Genomic DNA, 25,331 nt, shown 5'->3' with positions numbered 1-25,331 from the left:
TAATTATGTGAGGAAAGACTGGAAACCAAATCCTGATTATAGGTCCAATACTCTTTTTAAATTACAATTTTTTTTCAACTTGCCACTTAAGGTGTCGAAACTTTAGTTGGCAACAGTTCTCTTTCTTTTAAATCTGTCCTAGAGAAAAGCCCCAATAGAATGCCACTCTATAAAAATTATGGTGTCTTGCACCACAGTTAGTAAATGTAATATGAATGATAAGCCATCAAAGGGATTGAGAAGTTACCGTCAGACAAATAGGAGAATAAGGAGATATTAGTATCATAAAAATCCAGAGAAGAGAGCATATTAAACAGTGCAACAACATAGGTCAGGAAGTATGAGAACTGGAGAAGAAAAAAAAAAGACCTTAAGAGATTGGTGGTAACTATAGAAAACAGTCTCAGTCATGTGATGAAGTTGGAATGCAGACTGCAAAGGATTATGGAGTGAACGAAAGGAGAAGTGAAGACACCTTATTCTAGGAGTTTGAGAAAAGGAGAAATACAGGATGATAAGAAGATGGTGAATTTTTTTAAAAGGCAAGGGAGACTTGGGCATGTTTGAAGTAAGGAAGATTAGGTTGAAAATTAGAGAAAGGTATGTTTGAGGGTACAATTGTCTAGAGACTATGTATCAGGGGTACATGTAAAGAGGATGACCTTGGCAAGGAAATTCATGTCCTTATCATCTACCTTATCATTATAGACTGGAAAAAAGAAGAGCTGGTATGACACTAATTATCAAGAAATGTATTATAAAACAGATCAGAAAATTAAATTCTGCCTCTTTGAATTTTCAAGGAAATTACAATTGTCTTTTCCTTCCTTTGTACTGCCTAACCCCACTCTCCAGCACATTCTCCAGCAAAATCACACATTTCTACACCTAATAGAAAAAAATGTAAAAACAAATTCTAAGTAGATCATTGCTATCATGAATAGAGTATGGTTAGGGTCTGGGGTCAGGAAGACCTGAGTTCAAATCTGTCTTCAGACACTAGCTGTGTGACCCTGGGCAAGTCACTTAACTTATGTTTGCCTCAGTTTCCTCTACTGTAAAATGGGGTACCATTTTACAGTACCTACCTCACAGGGTTGCTGTGAGGACCAAATGAGACAGTATTTGCAATAAATGCTTATTCCTTTTCCATACCTTATCTTCTCCTCCCCTTCATTCTCAACAAGCATTACTAAAAGAAAACATGTATTATTCCCATTTAGCAGATATAAGAACTGAGCCCCTCCCCCCCCAAAAAAAGGGTTAATATAATCTGCCCTAAGTCATGAAGTCCTGGAATAAGTAAAGTTGAATTCACATTATAATACATCCTATCCTATCATGTGTCATAAAGTAGTCTTCTGCAACTTAAAACATATGCTGAATTTCAGGTTTTATGCTTATAAATCCTCTACCCCAAGCAGGTTCTTTAGTCTTACCCTCAGATGAAAGGCATTAAATGATTGTGACTCGGAATCATAAAACCTGCCTTTAAAGTCCAGTTTAAACCTCATTAGCTGGGTGACCCTGGGCAATTCACTTAACCTTCCAGTTTTCTATATGTAACCTACATTATCTCCCTCAAAGAACAACTGTTTAAGTACTATATAAATGTGAACAATATTATACAGTATTAAGTTAGCAGGGGAAAATGAAGAAAATTTTAAAAACTTGCTAGAATGGAACAAGCTTTTGAAAAAAGTAAAACTGTCATTGCAATTTTAGCTTAGTTTAGAAATCCAATTAATAACTACTTTAATATGTAATGCTAAAACCAATATATGGGACATTTCCTTGAGAGTGTCTAGTCACTCTCTTCCTTGGCAGCCATGCTACTGAAGGAAAGGTAAGGAAATTCTTGCCACTGAAGTCCTTGGACATTATCAAATGGTTCAAAACCAGAAATGGATATGCATTTATCCATGGAAATGACACTAAAAATGATGCATTACCACATAACTAGCTGGCCTATCCTAAGGACTACCCAGCCTCGTCATCCGTCCTGTAGCAGAATCCTCCTGTGTTATATCTCTCCAGTTAGAACATGAGCTCTTTGAAAGCAGAGACTATTTTGCTTTTCTAGTTAAATTTCTAGCACTTAGTACTTGGCATGCAGTAATAACTTAATAAATGTTTTTTCACTCATTCATTCACCTTCATGGTAGTAATGTTTTATAAAACTATCCCCTTCATTTTAGTACCTAAATGCAATATGCTAAAGGATTCTTACTATGACCTCTTACACTCTCCTGGCCTCAGTTTCCTGATTTTTAAAAGTAGAGGTTTGGACTAGATTATCTCAAAGTTCCCTTACAGCTCTAAAACTATGATCGTATGATCCTATAGTTAATTGAGGGGGAAAAATGATAATGATCCACAAATATTCATATTAAACCACTGTCAATGTTTAATTTCATGCAGACATAACTAATTTAACTATTTATAGCTGATAGCACAGCACTTTTCTGAAGAAAAGTTTCACAGATTCTAACTATTCACAAAAACACCATTCTATGTCCAATTTAAATCTATTTAATGGAGCTTTCAAACTGTAGCTATATCTTACTTCTGGGTAGCACAGATTCCTGTTCAAGAAACTGAAGCAGTTTGCTTAGTGTAGGGCACAAAAGTGACACGTTTTGTTTGATAGATCAGGTGCTGAGGTAATGCTGAACAGTAGATGCAAACACATGAATTGTAGCTTCAGGCAGGAATAATATCAGGTGCATCTCTACACCCTGAGGGCTCAACTCCTACACTTTAAATCCCTCCCACTGAAACAGCCTCCTTCAGTTTCACCTAGCAATCAGAGTGAGAACAGGTACTTCCTTCTGAGCACTGACAGCTAGAGATGAACAGCTAAGGAAATTAATATCCACATTTTAGCACGACTACATTTCTGGTAAGTACTTAGTGTTATTTTTAAAATATAAACTTTCTTTGAAAGCTGCATTTTGAGATTTCTAAAAATATCTAGCTAAAGTGAACTTGTCAGCTGTTCAACCCTGCTTTTCTTTACTCTTTAACCTCACAGTTTCTAACAGGTGCACTCCTTGGATTGAAACCATTATCATAAGTAACTAGACTGAGACTTTATGCTGTTAGTATGATGATCTGTTCATAACTTAAATTTAAATCGTATGGGGGAAAAATTATGTTCAGATATACTTTATACCACTTGCTTTTTCCTTAAAGAAAATGTACAATGCATTTTAACACAAAGACAACTGAAGATTGAGAACATCCGGTTTTTAATTTTAATTTAAAGGTCCTTTGTTTCAGAAAGCTATTTATTAAGCACAACCACAATTGTTGCCATTTGTCTGAAGACCAAAATAACCGAAATAAGATTTTTTTCTTTATATGAATAGAATCTCAACAGTAAATTCTGAGAAGTTACTATTTGGAAAGAACTGAATTTCGTTTAAGCCCCAATATTTATTTAGTTATTAAAATATAATAAGGCATAATATTAACAAGGCCTTTCAATGAACTTACTGATTAAATTTTAAGAATGAAAAAGGCAGATATGTGTAGCAGATTAGCTTCTATAGTCTACTATGAAAACATTAATAAAATATTATAAATATTAGCAGATAACTCTGATCATACAGAGACTATTATGAATTGATAAAAAAAAATTACTTAGAACTGATTTCCTAGCTCCTCTTTCCCTAATTCATAGTCTATTAAATGTTTTTTCCTTTTTATAGTATTTGTGTTAAAGTTTATCCATTAGCTTAAAGAACTGAAAGCCTGAGAGAGAACAACAAGTTAATCACTGGAAAAATTCAGTTGGAATAAAACTCACGAATCTTGTTCTTGCAACACACCCACAACTGTAGGCGACAATGGCATGTCCTTGAGTTATGCAATAATGCCACATCACAATATTTTAATTACAGCATGCCCTTCAAAATGTTCTGCCCTGATGAGTACACCTCATCAGACAGCTGGACACCACCAAAAAGAATATTACAGAATTGTTTTAGTACATAGGTCAATATGCACGACTAAAAAAGTTACATAGGCTGTCAAAAAAAATCCTATAAATTTAAAACTATAATTACTTCTATTATGCCTTAGCAAAATTCATTTTAACAGTTCTTTCACTTGTCTTTTACCAAAGTTCAGAAATTTTTTTTAAATATACCATCAACTCCTAAAATGGAGCCATCCTAAAAATAGAAGTTTATTATAGCTTTTAACATTCAGGAATCCACCTACAAGAAGATACTGTATCAACAATTTAATGTTTTTAGAGGAGGATAAACAAAACGGTGTGGCCAACTGAAAACCACCCACAAAAATGCAGACTTTTCTGGATTTGTATACAAAGATACAACTCTTGGAAAAAATGTGAGTAAGAGTCCTGCAGCATACAGAAGTTCACAATGTCAGGTGTGATAATTTACTTCTAATGCAAAAAAAAAATTGTGCAGGTAGAAAAATGAAATTAAAAGTTAAAGATAATTTAGATTACTCACTGATATTTTTAAAATCCAATAATAAAGCTGTAATGGCCTCTTACATACCTTTTTTATACTATTTCCCTATTCCTCTTACTGAATTACTAATATTTCTGATGTATATCTCAAATACTTAAAGAAAAAGTAAAATCATTAGTACTTTCTTTTAACAACTCAGAAATTAATTTACTTTTCTGTTGACATTATGGTGTCTCACTGCCTCTTAAATTCTGAACCATGGAAGGTTTGCAGAAGCATAATAAAAATTTCAGTTTACATTTATAAAATATATTTTAATGGACAATGCAAACATAATACTCAAAAATTTTACTCTATTAATTTTATCTTCTAATGTTACACATATAAGCAACAAGTCCAAAATAATGAAAAGGACAAATGAGCAAGTAGGGTAATCTACAAATTTTCTATTACAATTGAGTAGCACTATGAAATCTTTTTTAAAAATAGGTTCTTATTTTTGGATAAAAAGTATTTTACTAATATTGTATATAGTATTATTAGGTGTCAGGTAATGGAATGAGCAATGAGAAATATGGAGAGAATAGGAAATAAAACCAAGAAGACTTAGAAAAATATTAGGCTATTTTTAAGGAAGGGGGGACAAAAAAGCAAAGCACTAGAAAAATCTGCCTTTTTCAAGCTTGACTTATAGGCATCTTTAGAAAGAGCACTGGTTCAAGAGTCAGATCATGGGGGCTCAGATCTCATCTCTAATTCTTATAACCTTAGTCCAGTCACTTAACCTCCCTGGGTCTCAGTTTCTTCATCTGTAAAATGAGGCAATTTCATCATCTAAAATGGACTAAGTGGACTCCATAAGCCCTTTTGGTGCTAGATCTATGAAAACTTCTAACAAAGTTCAAGTTTACTTATTCACTTTCACAATCAGTATAGAATAGGGTACTGTGGTCTCAACTGATGTTTTGATCAAGGTCAAGTAGATAAAGAAGGGACAAAAGTTATCTCATCTAGACTAGTTAATAGGGTGAGATTGGAGAAAGGGGAAGTGACAGAATGCAAGAGCTTAAAGAATGATTTGCAATACTACTATCAGGCTTCTCTCCCGGGCATGTTAGGCATTATATTTCTCTTCTGAATAACCAATAGTCAAGGCAACTATACTTCATTATTCCATCTGAGTAATTATATGACAAACCTCCAGACTTATATGGCCTAAAAATCAAAATGTACATTATTTAGCAAAGGAAGATATGAAAAGAACTTCATACTTGAATGCAATGTTATTGTAATCACATTAACAAAGTTTGTTTTGACAGCCTTATCTTCCTTTGAGAATAAATACTAAATTTTCAAGAAAGTTCAAAATATAACAGATATAAACTGACCAGAATGAGTTTATTACAACTCTTTTACCTCACTTAAAAATACACATCACTCAGAATCCATTTAATTTCATTAAAGCCCTCAAATCTTAAGGAAAACCATATAAAGCTACAATGTAGTATATTCCAGCATTATCCATACAGATAAAAGTACTACTACATTTTATGGGTAGGATACAAATTTTGCGCTTGAACATAACCATAATTAGGATAACTCTAGGTCACTAGTGTGTTTTTAACAGTTGTGTTTAACTATTTAAACTCAAAAACATGAACTATGCCAATAGTGCAGCTAAATCAGAAGCAGTTTTGGTCACTGCTTTAATCTGCCAGCAGCTTGTCTAAAGTAATTTATTCTAATTAAGTTCTAAATTCATCAACAGCTTTATTTTGAACAATTAAATCCTATAATACTCTCATGATGGCAATCACTACTGCATGTCTTTGGTTCACTTATAATAACTTACAGATCTCCGAAAGTTAGTAGTAATCTAGCAAAGCATAAGACACTTTCAAATTTATTTACACATATACTTTATTAAGTAAGAATTCTCTAGTTTATTCTTTTGAGTAAAACAGTAATGTCTTGTATGATTACTTACCTAGTGCAAAACACTTGAGAAAAGGCTATCAAATAAAAAGTGTGAATGCTAAAGCTCAAAGGCTTGTCCCTTTGAAGAAGATATCAGCAATATGAAATTGCTAACAGTGGCACTTTTAGAGGTAACATAACACTAGATATTTGGAGATTAAAAAAATTCATAAATTCTGTTGTTTGTTTTGTGTTACTATGAAATGTTTTAAAAGTTGTCTTAAGAAAGTTCAACTTGTTATACTTATTCACTTTCACAATTAGTATCGTTATGATTTTCGACCCACAATTGATAAATGTTTTGCAACAGTCATCATTTTGATCATGATGCTTCTAGTCAGTGATGAAATCATCAGTTTTCAGATCTTTGCCATAACACATCCTATACAATCATGGGAACTTGACTTGAAGTGGTTCTCACGCCTTCAGAATCAGTGAACATAATGAGACATGCCAGCACAAGTTCCACTGACTTATCTACCTTGCCAAGCATCAGACTAGAGAATGTATCTACTTTTCTGGCTTCCTGAAACCAGGCAAATAGAACATGATTTATATATATATCAGGTTCTACCTGGCCCACAGGAAAAAATTAATTTTGATAAAAAAATAACTTTATACTGTTTTCTTTCAACAACAGGCAGGTGAAAACAGAAATTAATAAGATTTATACTTTATTAACTCTGTGTTTCAATTTATGTTCCCACAACAGTGTCTTATAACTTTTACTACAGAGTAAAGGAGGAAGACAAGGCAACAGAAGTATGCAAAAACATTTAGGGAATGGAAAGGGGGTCCAGATAGAGAAAAAGGAGAGATAAGATTTCAGATATTAAGGCAATAGACAAGGAAATCTCTGCTACTTTCAATACTGACTACTTCCAATACTAGTACCAGAAATGTTGGGAAAGTGAAATAATCTTTTTCTATCTGAGTCCACCAAATCTATAAATCAAACACCTTCCACAAAGGTAGTTCCTAAGAAACTTAACTAGCAATAACAAAAGCATATACTATTTTTTTATTTAAACAAACTGCTTTATTATCCCAGAAAGAAATTAGCACATTAAATTTCAAGATTCTTAATTGAAAACAAAGTTTTTTCTATCTCAACCAGATCTTAATAAATATACAATTCCTATAAACCCTGAATGAGGTTAGATTTTTAAAAACAGAATTATGTACAAAACATTTAAGAAATGTACTGCCTCTGAATAAGTTTAAGATATTTAAATGAAAAATAACATTCTCTCTGTCTCTCTTTTTCACACACACACACACACACACACACACACACACAAGTGCACATATAGGATAAAGGGAGGCAGTACATGTGATCAGGAGGCAGATCTAGAACTGGTCTCCTTCCAGGCACAACTGCAACCTTCTAGCAGCAGCAACAGCTCAAACATTTAAGTAGATGAACATGAACTCTACAGAGGTAACCACTACCACCACTGATTCCTACCTAGGCTTAAGACAGCCTAGGCTGTTTCTGTACTGTGATAATCACTGTCACACAAAAATTCATTTTATAATAAATATTTAATGCTTATTTTAGGTACCTTGTAAGGCCCAAAAGCTCCAATTTATAGTCTTGAGCAAGCCGCTACATCTCAGTTTCCTCATCAGGAAAGCAGGAGTAACAATAATTGGATATACATAGGAATATTTGTAAAGGACTCTGAGATCCAAAGAAGAAAAAAAAATCTTCATTAAAGTTACATCATAGGTATTACAGATGATTTCTTAAAAACTTGTCTGAATGCAATCAGATAAAATGTGCTGTAGTAAAGATTATTTTTTGGTTATGGGTTGGATTAAATAACAGCTGAGAAGTTTTTCAATTCTGACATTCTGTGATTTTATGAAGTCAAATCTTCTGTCTTTTTTTTAAAGCCGCATACAGATTTTAGCAATGCTAATGAAACTCAGATATTGAAATTATAAAAGAAGTAACTGAATGCTCTAATTACACTTGTTTTCTCTTACTAGTTTAATAGCAAGTTAACAAGCATTTATTAAGTGCCTACTATGTGTCAGGCACTGTGATAAGCACTAAGTATACAAAGAGAAGACAAAAACATTCTTTTTAAAAAACTGAATGTGAGGCATATACATATGTGTGTAAGTACATGTCACTGGAGATTGTAAACAGAGAGTTCAAAGACAGCCAATTTTCCTGGAAATAAGTAGACTATTTACTATTAAAATCTAAAGACAATTCTCTATCCTGAAATAACCTTTTCTCCCCCAGTTTCAGATTTCTGAGACCTCACACATCAAAGCCTCACACAATTTCTTCTGAAAAATAATCTTTTAAGAGTTTGTGGTGTTACAAAACAACCACGTGAATAAGGCAATGATTACACCAATATTCAAAAAGGTACAGTAGACTAGGTGAAGTCTGACAGTCTTAGTTCTTTGTGCTATCCAGCCACAATTAGGAATACTAACAAATTATTATTATGTTGTGGTTTTAGTATGTAAACTGTTGGGCTTCGGTTTGTTTTCTTTTGGGGAGTAGGGAATCTTAGACCTGTGATTTCCATAAACCTCCCTGGTATAGAAATTCCCTCTATTAATAAAGATCAGCACCTATTCTCTGCTCTCTTCAAAACACTCAGCAATTTATAGTCTTTAAAGAGTCGCCTAGGGGGCAGCTAGGTGGTGCAGTGGATAGAGCACCGGTCCTACATTTAGGAGGACCTGAGTTCAAATTCGGCCTCAGACATATAATACTTACTAGCTGTGTGACCCTGGGCAAGTCACTTAACCCCACTGCCTAGCCAAAAAAAAAAAAAAGTAAGGCATCGCCTATGACGCTCAGAGATTAAATAATTTGCCTAGGATCCCATACCTAGTATGTGTCAGAGGTAAAACATGAACTTACCCTGACTCTAAGAATGGTACCCTCTCCCACAAATTCGTATCACCTCTCAGCCTACAGAATAAAAGTCATAACTTATAAAGAGCATGGAACACGCCATGCTCTTTCTGGTCCCAGAAGCAATCTCTTCTGACCAACTGGGGTCAGGGGGGGAGTAGGGGCACCGAGTTTGGAGAACAGAGAACTAAAACTATATGAACTCAGCTTGAAGGTGACATTTACCTTTAGAAGATAAATCAATAATTTCAGCTTCTTGGGTTGACCTCACACTAGCATTCATTTAGGAGTATAAGAAATTGTAAAAAATATATGGCTTCCATATCTTCAAGCACAGTATCTTTATTTTAACTATTCAGTCTTAGGTAGAAAAATAATAATTTCTCATTGAATCAGTTATCATGTTATTTAAAAATTCATTTTTCTGTTACAGTTCTTCTATACCCAATTGAAAAAGTGGCCTTTCCTCCAGAACCTAACACGTTGGAGCCAGATTCAAATGAACACAAGCTTTAAAAAGTAAACACAAGCTTCTAAAATAATTCAAAACCAAAGTTTGACTCTAAAGAAATAAACTGTGATTAGACTACAGAACCTGAAATTTTAAGAAGGAAAAATGAGTCTTCTCAAAGAACGAAAACCAAAGAAACCTCATTATATCCCAAGGCCTCCAGGAAAGCCATTTAAATATAAGTGTTTTCAGTGTCCCTTTACTTGCAATGAAAAATCACATCTTTTTAATCATATGAAATATGGCCTCTGTAAAAATTCCATTACATTAGTATCAGAGCAAGATCGAGCTCCCAAATGTCCCAAGTCCAATTCTTTAGAGCCTAAACAAACACATCATGTAGATTCTTTAGTAAAGCCAACTACTTCCAAGTCAATCACCAATGGACAAACAAATCTTGATTGTAAGCTTCAACACAGCTTTGCCAAGGAAGAAGCCAAGGAAAATTTAGAATTACGAAACTGTGTGACAAGTAAATCACCAGGACAAAATCCTCCAGTTCAGAAGAAAGCAACACCTCTTGGTTCAGCTACAGAAAGTACAATTACTATCCAGCCTGTTTTAGAAGGTGGTGCCAGACCTTCAGCTTTTGTACCAGTAGAACACAGACTTAAAGGATCAGAAAGTGATGAAGTATCTGAAACACTGGCAATACCTGACCCAATTACAAAAAATTCTTTTCACACTAAATCTGCATTCCATGCACCTAATCATCCATGGAAAGCTGGCTCTTTTCTCCCAGAGTTTTCAAATAAAATTCCACCTACAAAAGGTTTTGGATCCATTTCTCCTTACATACAACCAACTATTCCAGAATATCCACCTCATTTTTACACAGAGCATGGACTAGCTACTATCTATTCACCTTATTTACTTGCAGGTAATTCAGTAGAGTGTGAAAACTCTTTGTTGTCTGTCTATGGTACTCAAGACCAAAGACATTTTCTTTCCCATCCAGGACCAATCCCTAAACACTTGAATGCATCACCATCAACATATGAGCCCTATAAATTTTTCCAACAGTATCAGTCCAGTCTTCCCATACCATATGGGTTCTATAGACCAGAGTCTGCATTCTCTTCCTATGGCCTTAAACTTCCACATGTTGCTAGTATTACAAGAGAGCAAAATTCTCACCTACTTGAAGAAAGTAACTTGATCTATCCAACTTCAAATCCACCCAGGTTAAACTCCTGGAACTCCCACAAAAAAAACACAGATTATGAAAAAGAAAGCTTAGTTCTCCAAAGCCAAGGTCCTTCCAAAGATGAACCAAATGACAGAGATGGAGCCAAGATGAGCCCCCGTGCAGGAAGTGCAGCTACAGGGTCTCCAGGAAGACCTAGTCCTACCAACTTCACTCAGACAAGCCATGCATGTGAAGGACTGTTTGACCTCTCAAGTAAATCATTCCTTGGTCCATTTGGAAAACTAAATCAACCCGAAGAAAATTGCACAGCCTTCAAACTTGTGAGAAAAAGCTCAGAATACTCTGATCCACAGTTAAACAGAGTTGACTCCACAATAAGGTAAGATGGTCTCTGTAAATCTTACTTCCAAAACTCAAGCTCAGTCTCAAACAAAACTCCCTCCCCACCCCACCACACCTTTGTTCTGTCTAATTATCCACTTTATAATTCATTAAAAACTTGTAACACTAGAAAGACTGGAATTTAAGAAAACCTGGAAGGACCAAGCTGGGTCAATAGTCATAATACTTATTTTTAAAATCCATAATTCAAAGAAAATAGAAATAGGATAAAAACTTTTATCTCAAAGTAATTTTTTTTAATTCCTTCAATCAGCATGCCTGGTCCTTCTAGTTCTAAAGAATAATTTCTCACTGCAGTTAAGCAATAAAAAATAAAATAAAATAATAATAATAATAATAATAATAATAATAAATCCCATATGTAAAACATATCTTAAAAACACTCAACTCTATGAATCTTATTTTTCTAAAAAGAAATAAAATTTAATTTGTGTATCTCTGTTTCTTTCAGCATTAATGTTACTGATGAAGATTTGCAACATAAGACAGAAGGTACTTCACACACAAATGAGGACTCTTCTAACACAGAAGACCCAGGAATAGCTCCACTCAATCTTTCTAAGAAAGCTGAAACAAAAAAGGAAACTGCACATGAACATATCTACAAAAATACAAACCATATGGAAACTCAAGACATTATGAAGCTACAAGACATGCCTTTAAACCTCTCAGTGAAGGATTCCTGCAATACTCTGAACCTGAAACCTTCATTCCACAGTTTATCACAAGATGCTAAAGCTGCTGCTACTCAGAAAATTGAAAGTTCTAAAGCAGAACATTATATAAAGAATCACCAACAAAGCATCCATCAAGATGACATTTCATTCACACCCAATAATGGTGAAGCACAAGATTTAAGAATGATTGACAACAGTGATGAACAGAAACAAACAGCGGCTGTTGCTCTCTGCCAATTAGCTGCATACAGTCCTGGAAAAATAAAAAATAAAAAAATAGAAACTGAAGCACAAAATGCTCAGCATTCCACTTTTCAACAAGATGAACCCACCTTCAGTTCCAAAGAAATTCAGGATATTGAACATAATTCTAAATCAAAAGGACAAAAGAGGACGAATCAAAAAGAAACAGGAAAACCCCACCAAGGAACTAAAAAGGCAAAACCAAATGACACTGCTAGAGTGTTCACTCTAAGAAAGAGAACACGAGTGTCTTAACACTTAACTTTCATATATGCTTTCAGACCACAAAACAGCAAAGCTTATTCACTGGACCACATGACTCATCAGCAATTTTTAAGCAAATTTTCTATTGAATCAACTTTTACTATATTTTTTTTCTTTTTTGTTCTGTGGAAAATAGCATCCTGTAAATAGTAAATGTTTATAACAAAGGTGCTTATAAATTTGTAATAAGTATTTTTTGAATGATCCAGGTTTCTAATGCATGTGACTAAGATTCTAATAGGCAAACCTCTGTATTCATAACAAGGCCAATGGAAATGCAAAGGACTAAAGAATAATGGTTTTGGCATACGCCACATAGCAAGACCATCACTTTTACGTTTGCTCTTATTACAAAAATGTTTCCTGCGTTAGAAAGAACTTCATATTTGTTATAACAAAAGTTTCCTTAAATTCTCGAATTTATTTACTGTTAGCTGTTTTGCAAATAAAATGTAAATTTACTGAAGACCAAGAACCTATGTGTGTATATGTCATATATATTAAAAAAATTATATGGATGTATGTATGCATACACATATTCAGAAATTAAATGCCATTGTGATGAATGTGAAAACTATGATTTCTTACTGCTGAAAATAATCCATGGACATCAAAAGGATATTTACATAAATAATTTATTTTCATTAGTGAGAAAAATACCATTGGTGAAGGTCTCATTTCAGTAAATGTGGAACATGAATTTATGACATTTATTTGGTTAGGATGGGTAAGTGAATTTTGCAAACTTTTCATTCTTGTTTTCTACATTAAGGATTTCTAATATTTTTCAAATAAATCCATCTAGTATGCTTCAGAATGCATCAAATAGTGAATGCAATATAAATTTCAGTGTCATGTTTTATAATATTTTGCTATAACACAATGCAACTCTGATTAAAAAAGGAAAGATTTATATCACAATTTGAACAAATTAAAGACCACAAAATAAACTTTGTACTTTCTGGGAAGCTAAGACAAATGAAATTGTGCTTAGCAAAAACCAATTTGGAAAAAATCTAGGAAGTCTCTTGATCCTGGCTTTCAAACAGTGACCAAGTAACAACTCAAAACCTGTGTAACTGTTATTCAAAATAATGCTGTTTAGTATTGCTACATCTCAGCTCTATTTATCTAATATCAAACAGGTTTCAGGAAAAAGTATAATTTATGATCATATATGTACCCTTTTGTCACAGACTATTTTTACATTCAGAAGGATGCCTGTTACACAAGCATCAAGACAGTATTTTATTATGTTCTAAGCTATGGACAACAATTAATAGTCTCTAAGAAAAACTTATCACATGCTCTCAAATGCCAAAAACACCCAAGAAAAGGAAACATACCAAGTATAAAATCATTAGTGATTAATACTGCCCTCAGTCTCATATGGAACCCAGCTCAAATTCTACTCCTTAAATGTATAAAACACCCCTCATTTAATTAATTGTACAAAAGTATAACAGAGAAAAAAATATTTCTTTTTGACTCTAGATCTAGTGCAGCATATATCCGGGGAAACCTGGAGAACCTTACCCAAGTAAGTTAAAGAATGTAATGTTTAAATCAATAATATCTGTCCTTCTATTTAAGTATGACTCCAACATACTTTCTCTATTTAAACCTGGCTCCAAAATATCTCTTCTGGTTGGGATCTCTGCTATTAAGCATCTCCCCACTTTAAGCCATGGTCCATAGAGCTGGCAAAGTAATCTTTCCATAGCACAGGTCTCAAGAAATTCAGGGGGCTCCCTATCACCTCCAGATCACATATAAAAATCGACCACTTGGAATTCAAAGCCCTTCACAACTTGGCTCCCTCCTATCTTTTCTGTCTTCTTATACCTTACTCACCCCCATGTACTCTGTGATACAATGACACTGGCTTCCTTGCTATACCTCCAAAGGAAACTCCATCTCCCAATTATAGGAATTTTTACTATCTCCCATTTCTGGAATGCTCTTCTTCATCATCTTTGCTTCCCAGTTTCCCTGTCTTCCTTCAAGTCCCAAGTAGCCGTTTCCAATCCCCCTCAATTCTAGTGTCTTCTCTTTGTTGATTATTTCCAATTAATCCTGTATGTATCTTGTATGTACAAAATTGTTTGCAGGCTGTCTCCTATATCAGACTGAGAGTTCCCTGAGAGCAGGAACAACCTTTTGCCTTTTCATGTACCCCAATACTTAGCACAGTACCTGGCATGTAGTAGGCACTTAATAAATGCTTATTAACTGATTGACTCCTTTTCACAAGCCCTGCTCCAGAGGAACCAAGCTACTCAATCAATTTTTCATCTCTATGCATGTAACACACGACCTGCAGTGGATAAGGATGATGGTAGTGCTGGTGGTGATGGTGACAGCTCATCCTTATAAAAGCCCACAATGCCTGCAAATCACTTTATATATGTTAACTCATTTAATCAAAACATAACCCTGTGTTAACTGTTATGTTATTATCTCCATTAGACAGGAAACAAAAACAAAGATGTGAAGGAACTGACCCAGGGTCACAGAGCTACTAAGTGCCTGAGACAAGACATGAACTCAGGTCTTGCTGGCATCAATTCTACCAACTTATGTAATCTGCTACCTAGCTAGACAAACAAATTTCTGATCCATCTCGTATTATGCTTTCTCTAATACCCCTAAAAAGACATAAACTTTCCCTTCTCAAACTTCTCATAAGATACTACCCAATTTCTCTTATGCAGCTAGTCATTTTCTAACTTGAATTATAATTATTTGGGGACATAACTCATTTGCTAACTCTCCCCAAATCCAACACTAGGTGCAAGCATGTTAAGACGACCTGAATTTTCATCATCATCATCATCATCATCATCATCATTACAGCATCTAGCATTTATATAGCATTTTAAGATTTGCAAACCACTTTACAAACACTATCTCATTTGATCCTCACAACAACACTGAGAGATGGATGTTATTATTACCCCCTTTTTACAAATGAGGAAACAGAATGACTGAGGTTAAGTGATTTGCTTAGAGTTACATAGCTATGAAATATTTGAGGTAGGATTTCAACTCTGGATATGATAAAAATGACAATTCTACCTAAATTAATTTACTTATTCAGTGCTATGCCAATCAAACTACCAAAAAATTATTTTATAGAGCTAGAAAAATAATAACAAAATTCATCTGGAGGAACAAAAGGTCAAGAATATCGAGGGAAGGGGCAGGTAGGTGGCACAGTACACAGAGCACCGGCTCGGGAGTCAGGAGGACCTGAATTCGAATTCAGCCTCAGACACATAACACTTACTAGCTGTGTGACTCTGAGCAAGTCACTTAACCCCAATTGCCACACACACACACACGCACACACACACACACACACACACACACACACACAGAATATCAAAGGAATTAATGAAAAGAAATGCAAGGGAAGGTGGCCTTGCAGTACCAGATGTAAAACTGTTTAATAAAGCTACTTGCTACTAGCTAAGAAATAAGAATGGTAGATCAGTGGAATAAGTTAGGTACACAAGACATAGTAATCAGTTACCATAGTAATCTACTGTTTGATAAACCCAAATACTCCAGCTTCTGGGATAAGGACTCACTATTTCACAAAAACTAGGAAAACTGGAAAATAGTATGGCAGAAACTACACATAAACCAACCCTTACACCATATACCAAGAAAAGGTCAAATGGGGTACATGACTTAGACATAAAGGGTGATACCATAAGCAAATTAGGAGAGCAAGGAATAGTTTACCTGTCAGATTTATGGAGAACAGAAGAATTTCTGACCAACAAAAGACAGAGAACATTATGAAATGCAAAACTGATAATTTTAATTATATGAAATTAAAAAGTTTTTGCACAAAGCCAATGCAACCTAGAAGAAAATCAGAAAGATGGGAAACTATTTTTATAGCCAGTATCTCTGATAAAGGCCTGATTTCTAAAATATATAGAGAACTGAGTCAAATCTACAAGAATACAAGTCATTCCCCAGTTGATAAATGCTCAAAGGATATAAACAGGCAGTTTTTGGATGAAAAATTAAAGCTATCTATAGTCATATGAAAAAATGCTCTAAATCACTTTTCCTTTGAGAGATGCATACCAAAACACCTCTGAGGTATCACATCACACCTATGAGATTGGCTAACATGACAAAACAGAAAAATCATAAATGCTGGAAAAGATGTGGGGAAATTGGAACACTAATGCATTGTAGATGGAATTGTGAACTGACCAACCACTCTGGAGAGCAATTTGGAACTAAGCCCAAAGGGCTATAAAACTGTGTTGATCCAGCAATACCACTACAAGGTCTAGAACCCAAAGAGATCATAAAAAATGGAAAACGAAGGGGCAGCTAGGTGGCGAAGCAGACAGAGCACTGGCCCTGAAGTCAGGAGGACCTGAGTTCAAATCCAGCCTCAGACCAAATATTTGACACTTACTAGCTGTGTGACCCTGGGCAAGTCACTTAACCCCAGTTGCCTAAAAATAAATAAATAAAAAGTTTTTTAAAAATGGAAAAGGACCAACATGTACAAAAATATTTATAGCAGCCCTTTTTGTGGTAGCCAAGAATTGGAAATTGGGGGGAATGCTCATTAATTAGGGAATGGCTGAACAAGCTGTGGTATATGAATGTAATGGAATACTACTGGGCTATAAGAAATGATGAGCAGGCATATTTAAGAAAAACCTGAAAAGACTTGTATGAACTAATGCTGAATAAACTGACCAGAACCTGGAGAACATTGTACATAATAACAGCAACATTGTGAAATGACCAACTCTGATAGACTTAGCTCTTCTCAGCAGTACAATGATCTAACACAATTCCAAAAGATTCATGATGGAAAATGCTATCCACATCCAGAGAAAGAACTATGGAGTCTGAACACAGATCAAAGCATACTATTTTCCCTCTTTTTTTTGTAATTCTTCTTTCATAACATGATTAATGTGGAAATGTTTAATATGAGTGTACATGTATAGCCTATATCAGAGTGTTTGCTGTCTTGGGGAGGAAGAGAGGGAGGGAGAAAAAATTTAAAACTCAAAATCTTATAAAAGTGAATATATAAAACTATCTTTACATGTAATTGGAAAAAAAATTTTAATTAAAATAAATAAAGATTACTAAGTAGAATCTAGAATGCAGAAGGCACATTATAAAAACCAGCAGGTTATAAAAATTTATAAATATATAATATATCCACTTTATTTTTTATATTTATATATGATATATCCTATATTTTAATATATTTATATATAAATATAATCCTATATTGTTTATATATAAATAAAAAATTATAAAAATTAAAAATACCTAGAAAGACATGGCCTGGTGGCTAGAATTATACATTAGATGCTCAATATCTTTCATAAACTAAGAGATAATATAAATCCCCATCATACTGTAAATACAGACTTTAAAATATCCTCCAGAATTCAACAAATAAACTGTACTGGAGCCAGAGCATTACCATAGAGAAAACCGTTGTCCACAATCAATTAGTTATAAGGCCAACCATGAAAACTTAAGAACAATATTTTGTATAGATATTGACATTCCAATTACTAAAAAGCATTTTACATGTATTATTTCACTTGATCTTCACAATTCTATGAGGTAGATTACTTTATTATTCACATTTTATAAATGTCCATATTTAATGTATGATGCAGAATCAAAACCCACTTCTTCCTGACTCCAAGTCCAGCCCACTAACCCCTATGTACCATGTCACCTCCCAAGGTCACATAAACAATGAGTAGTAGAAATGAGATTTGAGCTAGGCTTTCTGACACTGAATCTACTGCTCCTTCTACTTTACTGTTCTAGTCTACTATTTACACAACTCCTTTTAGAGAGTCAACAGCTTAAATCAATAAGCAATGATGTTTTTTAGGAGGGGAATATGACAGGAGTGTTAAAAGGAGAGCCACTTACTTGGTTAGGACCTTACATGGCCCACACCTTTGTTCTGTTAAAGTTAACTTTAATTAATTAATTTATAATCTCTGGTTTCTCTACTCTCCATTACATCCATTACATAGTAGTCAAAATGATATTACTGAAACACAGGGCCAATGCTTTTAACAGACTCCAGGTGGCTTCTTAATGTTTCTAGGATCAATTACAAATTTCTATTTTTGGAATTAAATGCCATTTACAATCAGTCTTTAGTATACCTTCTGGAGTTTAATCTGTATTACTTCCTTTTGGTCCAGCCAAACTGGCCTGTTTTCTGTCTTTCACATCCTACATTCCTGTCACATTCCCCTCCTAAAAAAATCAATCATGGACTATTACTTATGATTACTTCTTGCTTTTACTTTCACAACTGTTTGATTCACAAAGGATTCAGCTTCTTACCTCCAGTACATTTTCAAGCTACTTTTTTGATTATCTACATTAAATTATATTTTAAAATGTTTTCAGATGTTAATTTCCAAACAACTTAGCAGTATTTGAACAAGTCTGTAACTTACCTACAGATAATATATTTATAACTGAACCTACATGATAGAACATGGGAATAAATGATCATTAATGTACTACTACTGAAATAATAAATATAAGAAACTTTTTTAATAGGTTGGATTATTTACTCATTTTAATAATTCCTATTATTGAGAGAATTCTGGGAAGATGGCAGAGTAGGTGAGAAAATTGCAAACTCTCCAGATTAACCTCACAAAAAAGATAAAATAACACCTCAGGGCGAACACTGAGCAGTAAAAAAAAAAAAATAATAAGAGTAGGGACAGAATAGTGGTCCTCCCCGCACAATCAGAGAAGATCTGAAGAGAAATCCCAGGATGAGGTTTGGTTCCAGTGAAGAATAAACATTCCCAGCCTACTTCCACTTAAACAACAAGCAGTGAGCCTTGGGGTTAGCTGGGTTGGAGGCTGCCTAGGCCCCAGCCACAGGAACTTTTACTTTTACACCTGGGACAGTGAGAGGAATTGGGCATCTCTGCCACAGAAGATTGAGGGAACCTCTGCTGACAAGGAATGCCAGACCCAGCTGTGCTGGCCAGGAAAGAAGGAACCAGCACACAACCAGTGTGAGCAGAAGCAGTGGCACAGGGATGCTGCTATCTGTGGGCACTTACTGGAGGCTGTAGGTCTTAGGTTCAGCTCCTGGCCATAGGGGTGAACTGAAGGAGGATTTGAGGCCAAAGGCACCATCCGCCATACCCCAGGGCCAGAGGTGATTACAAAAAATAAGCTGCCACAAATTAAAAAAAAAATGCATGGGTAAAAGAGAAAGAATCCAACCACAGAAAGTTACTACGGAATAGAGAAGAACAGGGCTCATCGTCAGAGGAGGATATTGAAGCAAAGAAACCTTCTCCTACCTCAAAGAGTAATTTCAAATGTTCACCTACCCAAAAAGAAATCACAGAAGAATTTTAAAAAGACTTTAAAGTTCCAATAAGAGAGATTGAGGAAAAAATTAAAATAAAAAAAATCCAAGAAAAACAAGATTATGTAAAGAAAGTCAACCAATTAAAAAAGGAGATCCAGAATAATAAGGAGGAAAACAACTCCTTGAAAATCAGAACTGGTCAAGGGGAAGCCAGCAAAGTCATAAGAGACCAAGAAATAATGAAACAAATGATAAAGAATGAAAAAAATAGAAGAAAATGTGAAACATTTCATAAGAAAAACAATTGATCTAGAGAAAAGATCAAGAAGAGGAAACATAAAAATAATAGGACTACCTGAAAGCTATGATCAAAAAAATAATCTTCATACAATAACACAAGAAATAATTAAAGAAAATTGTCCTGAAGCATTAGAACAAGAGGGGGAAAGTAGAAATAGAAAAAAAATCCACCAATCACCACCTGAAAGAGATCCTACAAGGAAAACAGGAGTATCATAGTCAAATTCTGAAACCAACTATTCAAGGATAAAATATTAGGAGCAACAAGAAAAAAAATATCAATATGGTGGTGCCACAATTACAATCACACAAAACCTAGCAGGGGCAACACTAAAAGACACTGGTCTTGGAACACTATATATTAAAGAGCAGAAGAACTGAGGTTCTGACTGAAAATTTCATATCCAGCAAAGCTAAGCATAATTCAGAATAAAAAAAAAGGACATTTAATGAATTGTCAAACTTTCAGGATTTTGTTTTTAAAAAAAGGCTTGAATTTAATAGAAAATTTGACCTACTAGAGCCAAAAGAACAGTAAGGTACATACCAAAGACTAATTACAAGGGACTCAATAAGGATGCACTGTTTACTTTTTTCATGAGGAAATGTAAAACATATGTCTAAGATTGTTATTAGTAGTAATTGGGTAGTTTGTAAGAAACACTGGGGTAGACTTGAGTATGGTATGATTTTAAAAAGTAAAACCATTTAGGAATAGCTAAAAAGAGAAATTATACAAATGAGGTAAGAGAGAAAATCAATACAGAGTAGAATTAGATGGGGCAGGAGGGCTGTTAATTCTGGAAACTTACTTTCATTGGGAATGGGTTCAAGAGGGAACAATACATATATATCTAGAAAAATATAAAAGTCTTCTTAAATTCAGAAAGAAATAAAACACTAAGGGGACAGGGATGGGAAGATGATAAGGGAAGGGATCTTTAGAGGGAAGGGGGAGGGAACAGTTTAAGGGGGAGGTACAGAAGGTTGTTTAGATTAATGGGAATGGGAGGACAAGGGAGGGATCCTTGGAGTAGGGGTAGGTTAAGTAATAGGAGGGCAAGGTAGCTGGTAGAAGTAGAAAAGTCAGGAGGAATAAGAGACAGAGACAAGCACAAACATAAAATAAAGATCAGGAGTAGAATTTGTTAGAGCAGGTGTGGTAATCATGATCTCAGACAAAGTTAAGGTTAAAATAGATTTAATCAAAAAAGAAAAACAGGGAAACTACACTATGGGTCAGCCATATTCATCAATGTTGTTTTGGACTATTTAAAACAATTTGACAGTATAAGGTTGGAACACTGTTATGGTCTAAGAAATGAGTTGGTGGACTTGGAAAACTATGGAAAGACTTGTACTTATGAAGGAAGAGTTATCCACTCTCAGAGAAACAGGACAAATAAGTATAGTACAGTCTTATGTAGATGCATATGAAAGCATATGTCTATATATGACTATGATTACAGATATGTAAGTATAAGTATGTGTTTAAGTATATATGTGTATGAATATATATATCTTTGTGTGTATATGTCTATATATGTGCATGTATTTGTATACACATGTGTGTGTATATCTCCATCACGCTTAATTGTAGCCTTGGGATGGGGGGGGGGAACAAAGTAAAAAGTACACAGCAAAAGACAAAGGAAAACTTACAAGGAAGCAAAGATGGCCAGTTCTCAACACAATGCATAATATTTATTATATAGGCTTTCTTGAAATGGAAATTTATTGCTGTGTATTTTGAATCCTCTCTCATGTTCTGCTGTGTACATGGCAATGCTATTTTTTTCTTCTTTTGTATTATTTTAGCTTTAGTATGAGTTTGTTTCTTTTTTCTTTTATTTTGTATAAGTTTAAAATTTTAAAATTTACCAAAAATTTAAAAAAAATTTTTTAATGAATTCCTATTATCCTTTCAGTAAGATAATCTGTGCAGATTTTCATTTCACTTGAATCACTGAAACTAAACTTTACAACATATCATCTTGATGAATGGACTTTTTCCCTTTCAATCACTTATTTATCCATCTATTCAGAAATTCATTACTCAGGCAATTAAAACATACATTTTACTAATGTTTTTCAACTTATTCTTTTTTCCTCCTTCATTGTGACTATGTAGCCAGCCTCTAGCCTCAGTCCTCAAAAAAAAAAGTTTCTATTAGTCTTCCTGAGAGATACAATGAAAATGTTTGTTCCCATGAATTAGGAGCAAACAGCTAGAAAAGTAACTAAGTAAAACAGATACAGCTGGTTTTATCTTGTTTTGCTGATAGAAGTTAGTAAGTAGGACAAAGGTTAAGCTTTGCTTAGCGTGTGCATGCTTAATATTAGCTTCTCCTTACTAGCTGTATGACCCTGGGCAAGTCGCTTAACTCCAACTGCCTAAATAAATAAACAAATAAATAAATAAATATTAGCTTCTCCACCGCCAGAAGAAGCTAAGAAGCCATTTTCTAAACATGGGATGTATGAAGGAGGAGGAAAGACATGTCAAGGAGTAGATGTGTAATAGGCAAACTGCAAAGTCGTACACCCTGGAGTACTCAGCCAATGAGGAAACAGAGGAGGGACTTTGCAGCCGAGATTAGAGATAAATAGTGAACTCCTGCTTTGGTACAATGTGTCCACAGCACACCTGTGGTGGTTGCAACTGTGTGATAAACTGGACTTTTCACTGCATCCCTCCTGAGTCCGAATGAGTTATTCTCACATTCTTAAATATTGTCCTTTTGACTTACATGAACCAACGCAAAACAAAGTGAGCAGAACCAGAACACTACACACAGTAACAGCAACATTGTGCAATGATCAACTATGAATAACTTTGCTCTTCTCAGCAATATGATGATCGAAGACAATTCTAAAGTACTCATGACAGAAAATACTATCCACTTCCAGAAAAAGAACTTGGTGGAGTCTGAATGCAGATCAAAACCTACTATTTTCACTTTATTTTTTTCTGGGTTTTTTCCTTTTAGTTTGTTTCCTCTTCACAACATGTCTAATATGAAAATATGTTTAACATGATTGCACAGATATAACCTATTTAAAATTCTTACCTTTTTAGGAATGAGAGGAAAGTTAGGGAGAGAAAATTTAGAACTCAAATTTTTTTTAAATGAATGTTAAAAATTGTCTTTTCGTATAATTGGAAAAAATACTATTAAAAAATACTCTCCTTCAAAAAACTCCTTCATTTTCAAAGCTCCTACTATCACCATCAGTGACCACCAAAATCAATAGCTCTTCAGCTTTATCCAAGACCTGTAAGGTTTAGCCATTTATCTACCATTGCCTACAAGGCAATCTCTTGTGGAGTTCCTGGCATAATTTCAAATTCAGCATTCAAGAAAATGAACTTATGGCTTCTTTTCTCAAAAATGTAAGCAACCACCTTCTGTTTCTGTCAATGACACCTACTTTCTATCTTCCCTCATAATTTAGGCTCCCAATTTCTGTGTCTATCACTCTCTCCAAAAGCCAGATTCAAAAGCTAAATTCAAAAATGATTCTCCCTTTTCTCTTTCAAAATCTGTATCCAGTCATTAACAAGTCCTGTTTCAGTTTGCCTTTATCACATTTTCCCTTTTCCTCCAGTCAAAATGGCATCAAGATTATCTATATCTTTATCTCAGGCTAGGATTATTACAATTCTTTGACTTGAGGCTTTTCCTTACTTCTTCCCCACCTCACTCCCTTGTTTTTTACTACTGCTAGATTTATCTTCTACTTCTAAATTTATAGTTCTACTGTCATTCTCTAGCTCAAAAAGCTAAAATGATTCTCTGATTGATTTTCAAGGATTGGCCTTGCTGTGCCTATCCAACTTTATTTTCCATTTTCCCTCCACTCTATACTAGATGATGGAACAAACACATACTCATTCCATTCTATCCATATCTTCAATCTCATTGTTTCCCCTGACAATAGGTATACCCTTTCTTTTTCATTACTATTGATTTTTCTTTCCATCTTTAAATTTTATTAAGAAAAATACAGAAAAGTTGCAGAAAGGGTAAAAATTTAACTGCACACGTGAAAACAGGAATACAAAACAGAACCTTGACTATACAATAAAATCCCTAACCATATGATAGCAGCAGAAAAATTGGATTTAAGTGAGGCAGAGTTATGCAAAGCTGTCAGCTAAACTCTTTCCTCTACAGTCAATTAAGTCCAGTGGCAGTACAAAAGTTAAGACAACTGGGCCAAGATGCCGTGGATGACCTTGGCATCTTCAAGGTCTGAGGTCTCCAAGCACACCACAGAGGTTGATTCAGCTGCTTTCATAGCTGTTAGGACAAATTGTTCTCATCCACCTATTCTGCCAAGGAAAGTCTTCATATGCTTGGGGTAGACATCCTCCCAGGTTACTCTCAACTTGGGTTAGCCTGTCAGCTGAGACAGTTTATCACGGTGTGGCCACTGCCCACGCTACAGCATCTTGGAGCCACAGGTGAGAGCTAGGTGAAAGGTGGACCCTAAAGGTAAATGAGCGGCCCCAAAAAGGGCCCAGCTAGCCCTCACACCAGAGGTGCTAGTCCTTCCTGAATACCCCATAAGCCCCATATAAGTAGAATATAATGTGCAGCCTAACATTTAAGAGGAAAATAGAAAACCTGGAAAGGGTTCAGAGGAGAGATACAAAAATAATAAAAGATTTGAAAAGGGGAACCCAGAAAGGTTCAAAGAATCTTAGTTTAGTAAAGAGGTATAACAACCAGTTGGTGGTACACAGGGCTTGATTTAAAGAGAAAGATGAGAGATGGATATATAGATTCAGGAATCATTTGCACTGGGGCAGCTAGGTGGCACAACGGATGGAGCACTGGCTTTGGAGTCAGAAGGACCTGAGTTCAAATCTGACCTCAAATACTTGGCACTTAACTAGCTGTGTGACCCTGGGCAAGTCACTTAACTCTGACTGCCTCACCAAAAAGAAAAAAAAAATCATTTGCACAGAGATGATAATTGAACCCATGGAGAACTGAGCAGAGGAGCTTACCAATAGTTTCATGGAAAGAGCAATGTAAACAGACTACAGCATTATATCAATGATGAGTTACATGCAAGAAGTGTTAT

The 25,331-nt window shown here is 34.7% G+C and overlaps 2 protein-coding genes across 5 annotated transcripts in view; one reads left to right on the top strand and one right to left on the bottom strand.

Moving 5' to 3' along the window:
* The window catches only part of TBCD (tubulin folding cofactor D), a 502,517-nt gene that overhangs the window by 337,517 nt on the left and 139,669 nt on the right, over positions 1–25,331 (bottom strand). The gene's annotated exons all lie outside the window — the stretch shown is intronic.
* On the top strand, positions 2,807–13,034 carry ZNF750 (zinc finger protein 750). The gene is made up of 3 exons (XM_020987531.2): positions 2,807–2,902; positions 9,746–11,352; positions 11,827–13,034. Exons 2-3 carry the CDS (start codon positions 9,929–9,931, stop codon positions 12,548–12,550), a joined length of 2,148 nt encoding a protein of 715 aa, XP_020843190.1. The 5' UTR covers positions 2,807–2,902; positions 9,746–9,928; the 3' UTR covers positions 12,551–13,034.

Source organism: Phascolarctos cinereus, unplaced genomic scaffold (assembly GCF_003287225.1).
Source record: "Phascolarctos cinereus isolate Bilbo 61053 unplaced genomic scaffold, phaCin_HiC Scaffold_5;HRSCAF=322, whole genome shotgun sequence".
NCBI lineage: Eukaryota > Metazoa > Chordata > Mammalia > Diprotodontia > Phascolarctidae > Phascolarctos > Phascolarctos cinereus.
Note: the sequence above shows the minus strand (reverse complement) of the source record. Positions and strands in the feature narration are given on the sequence as shown.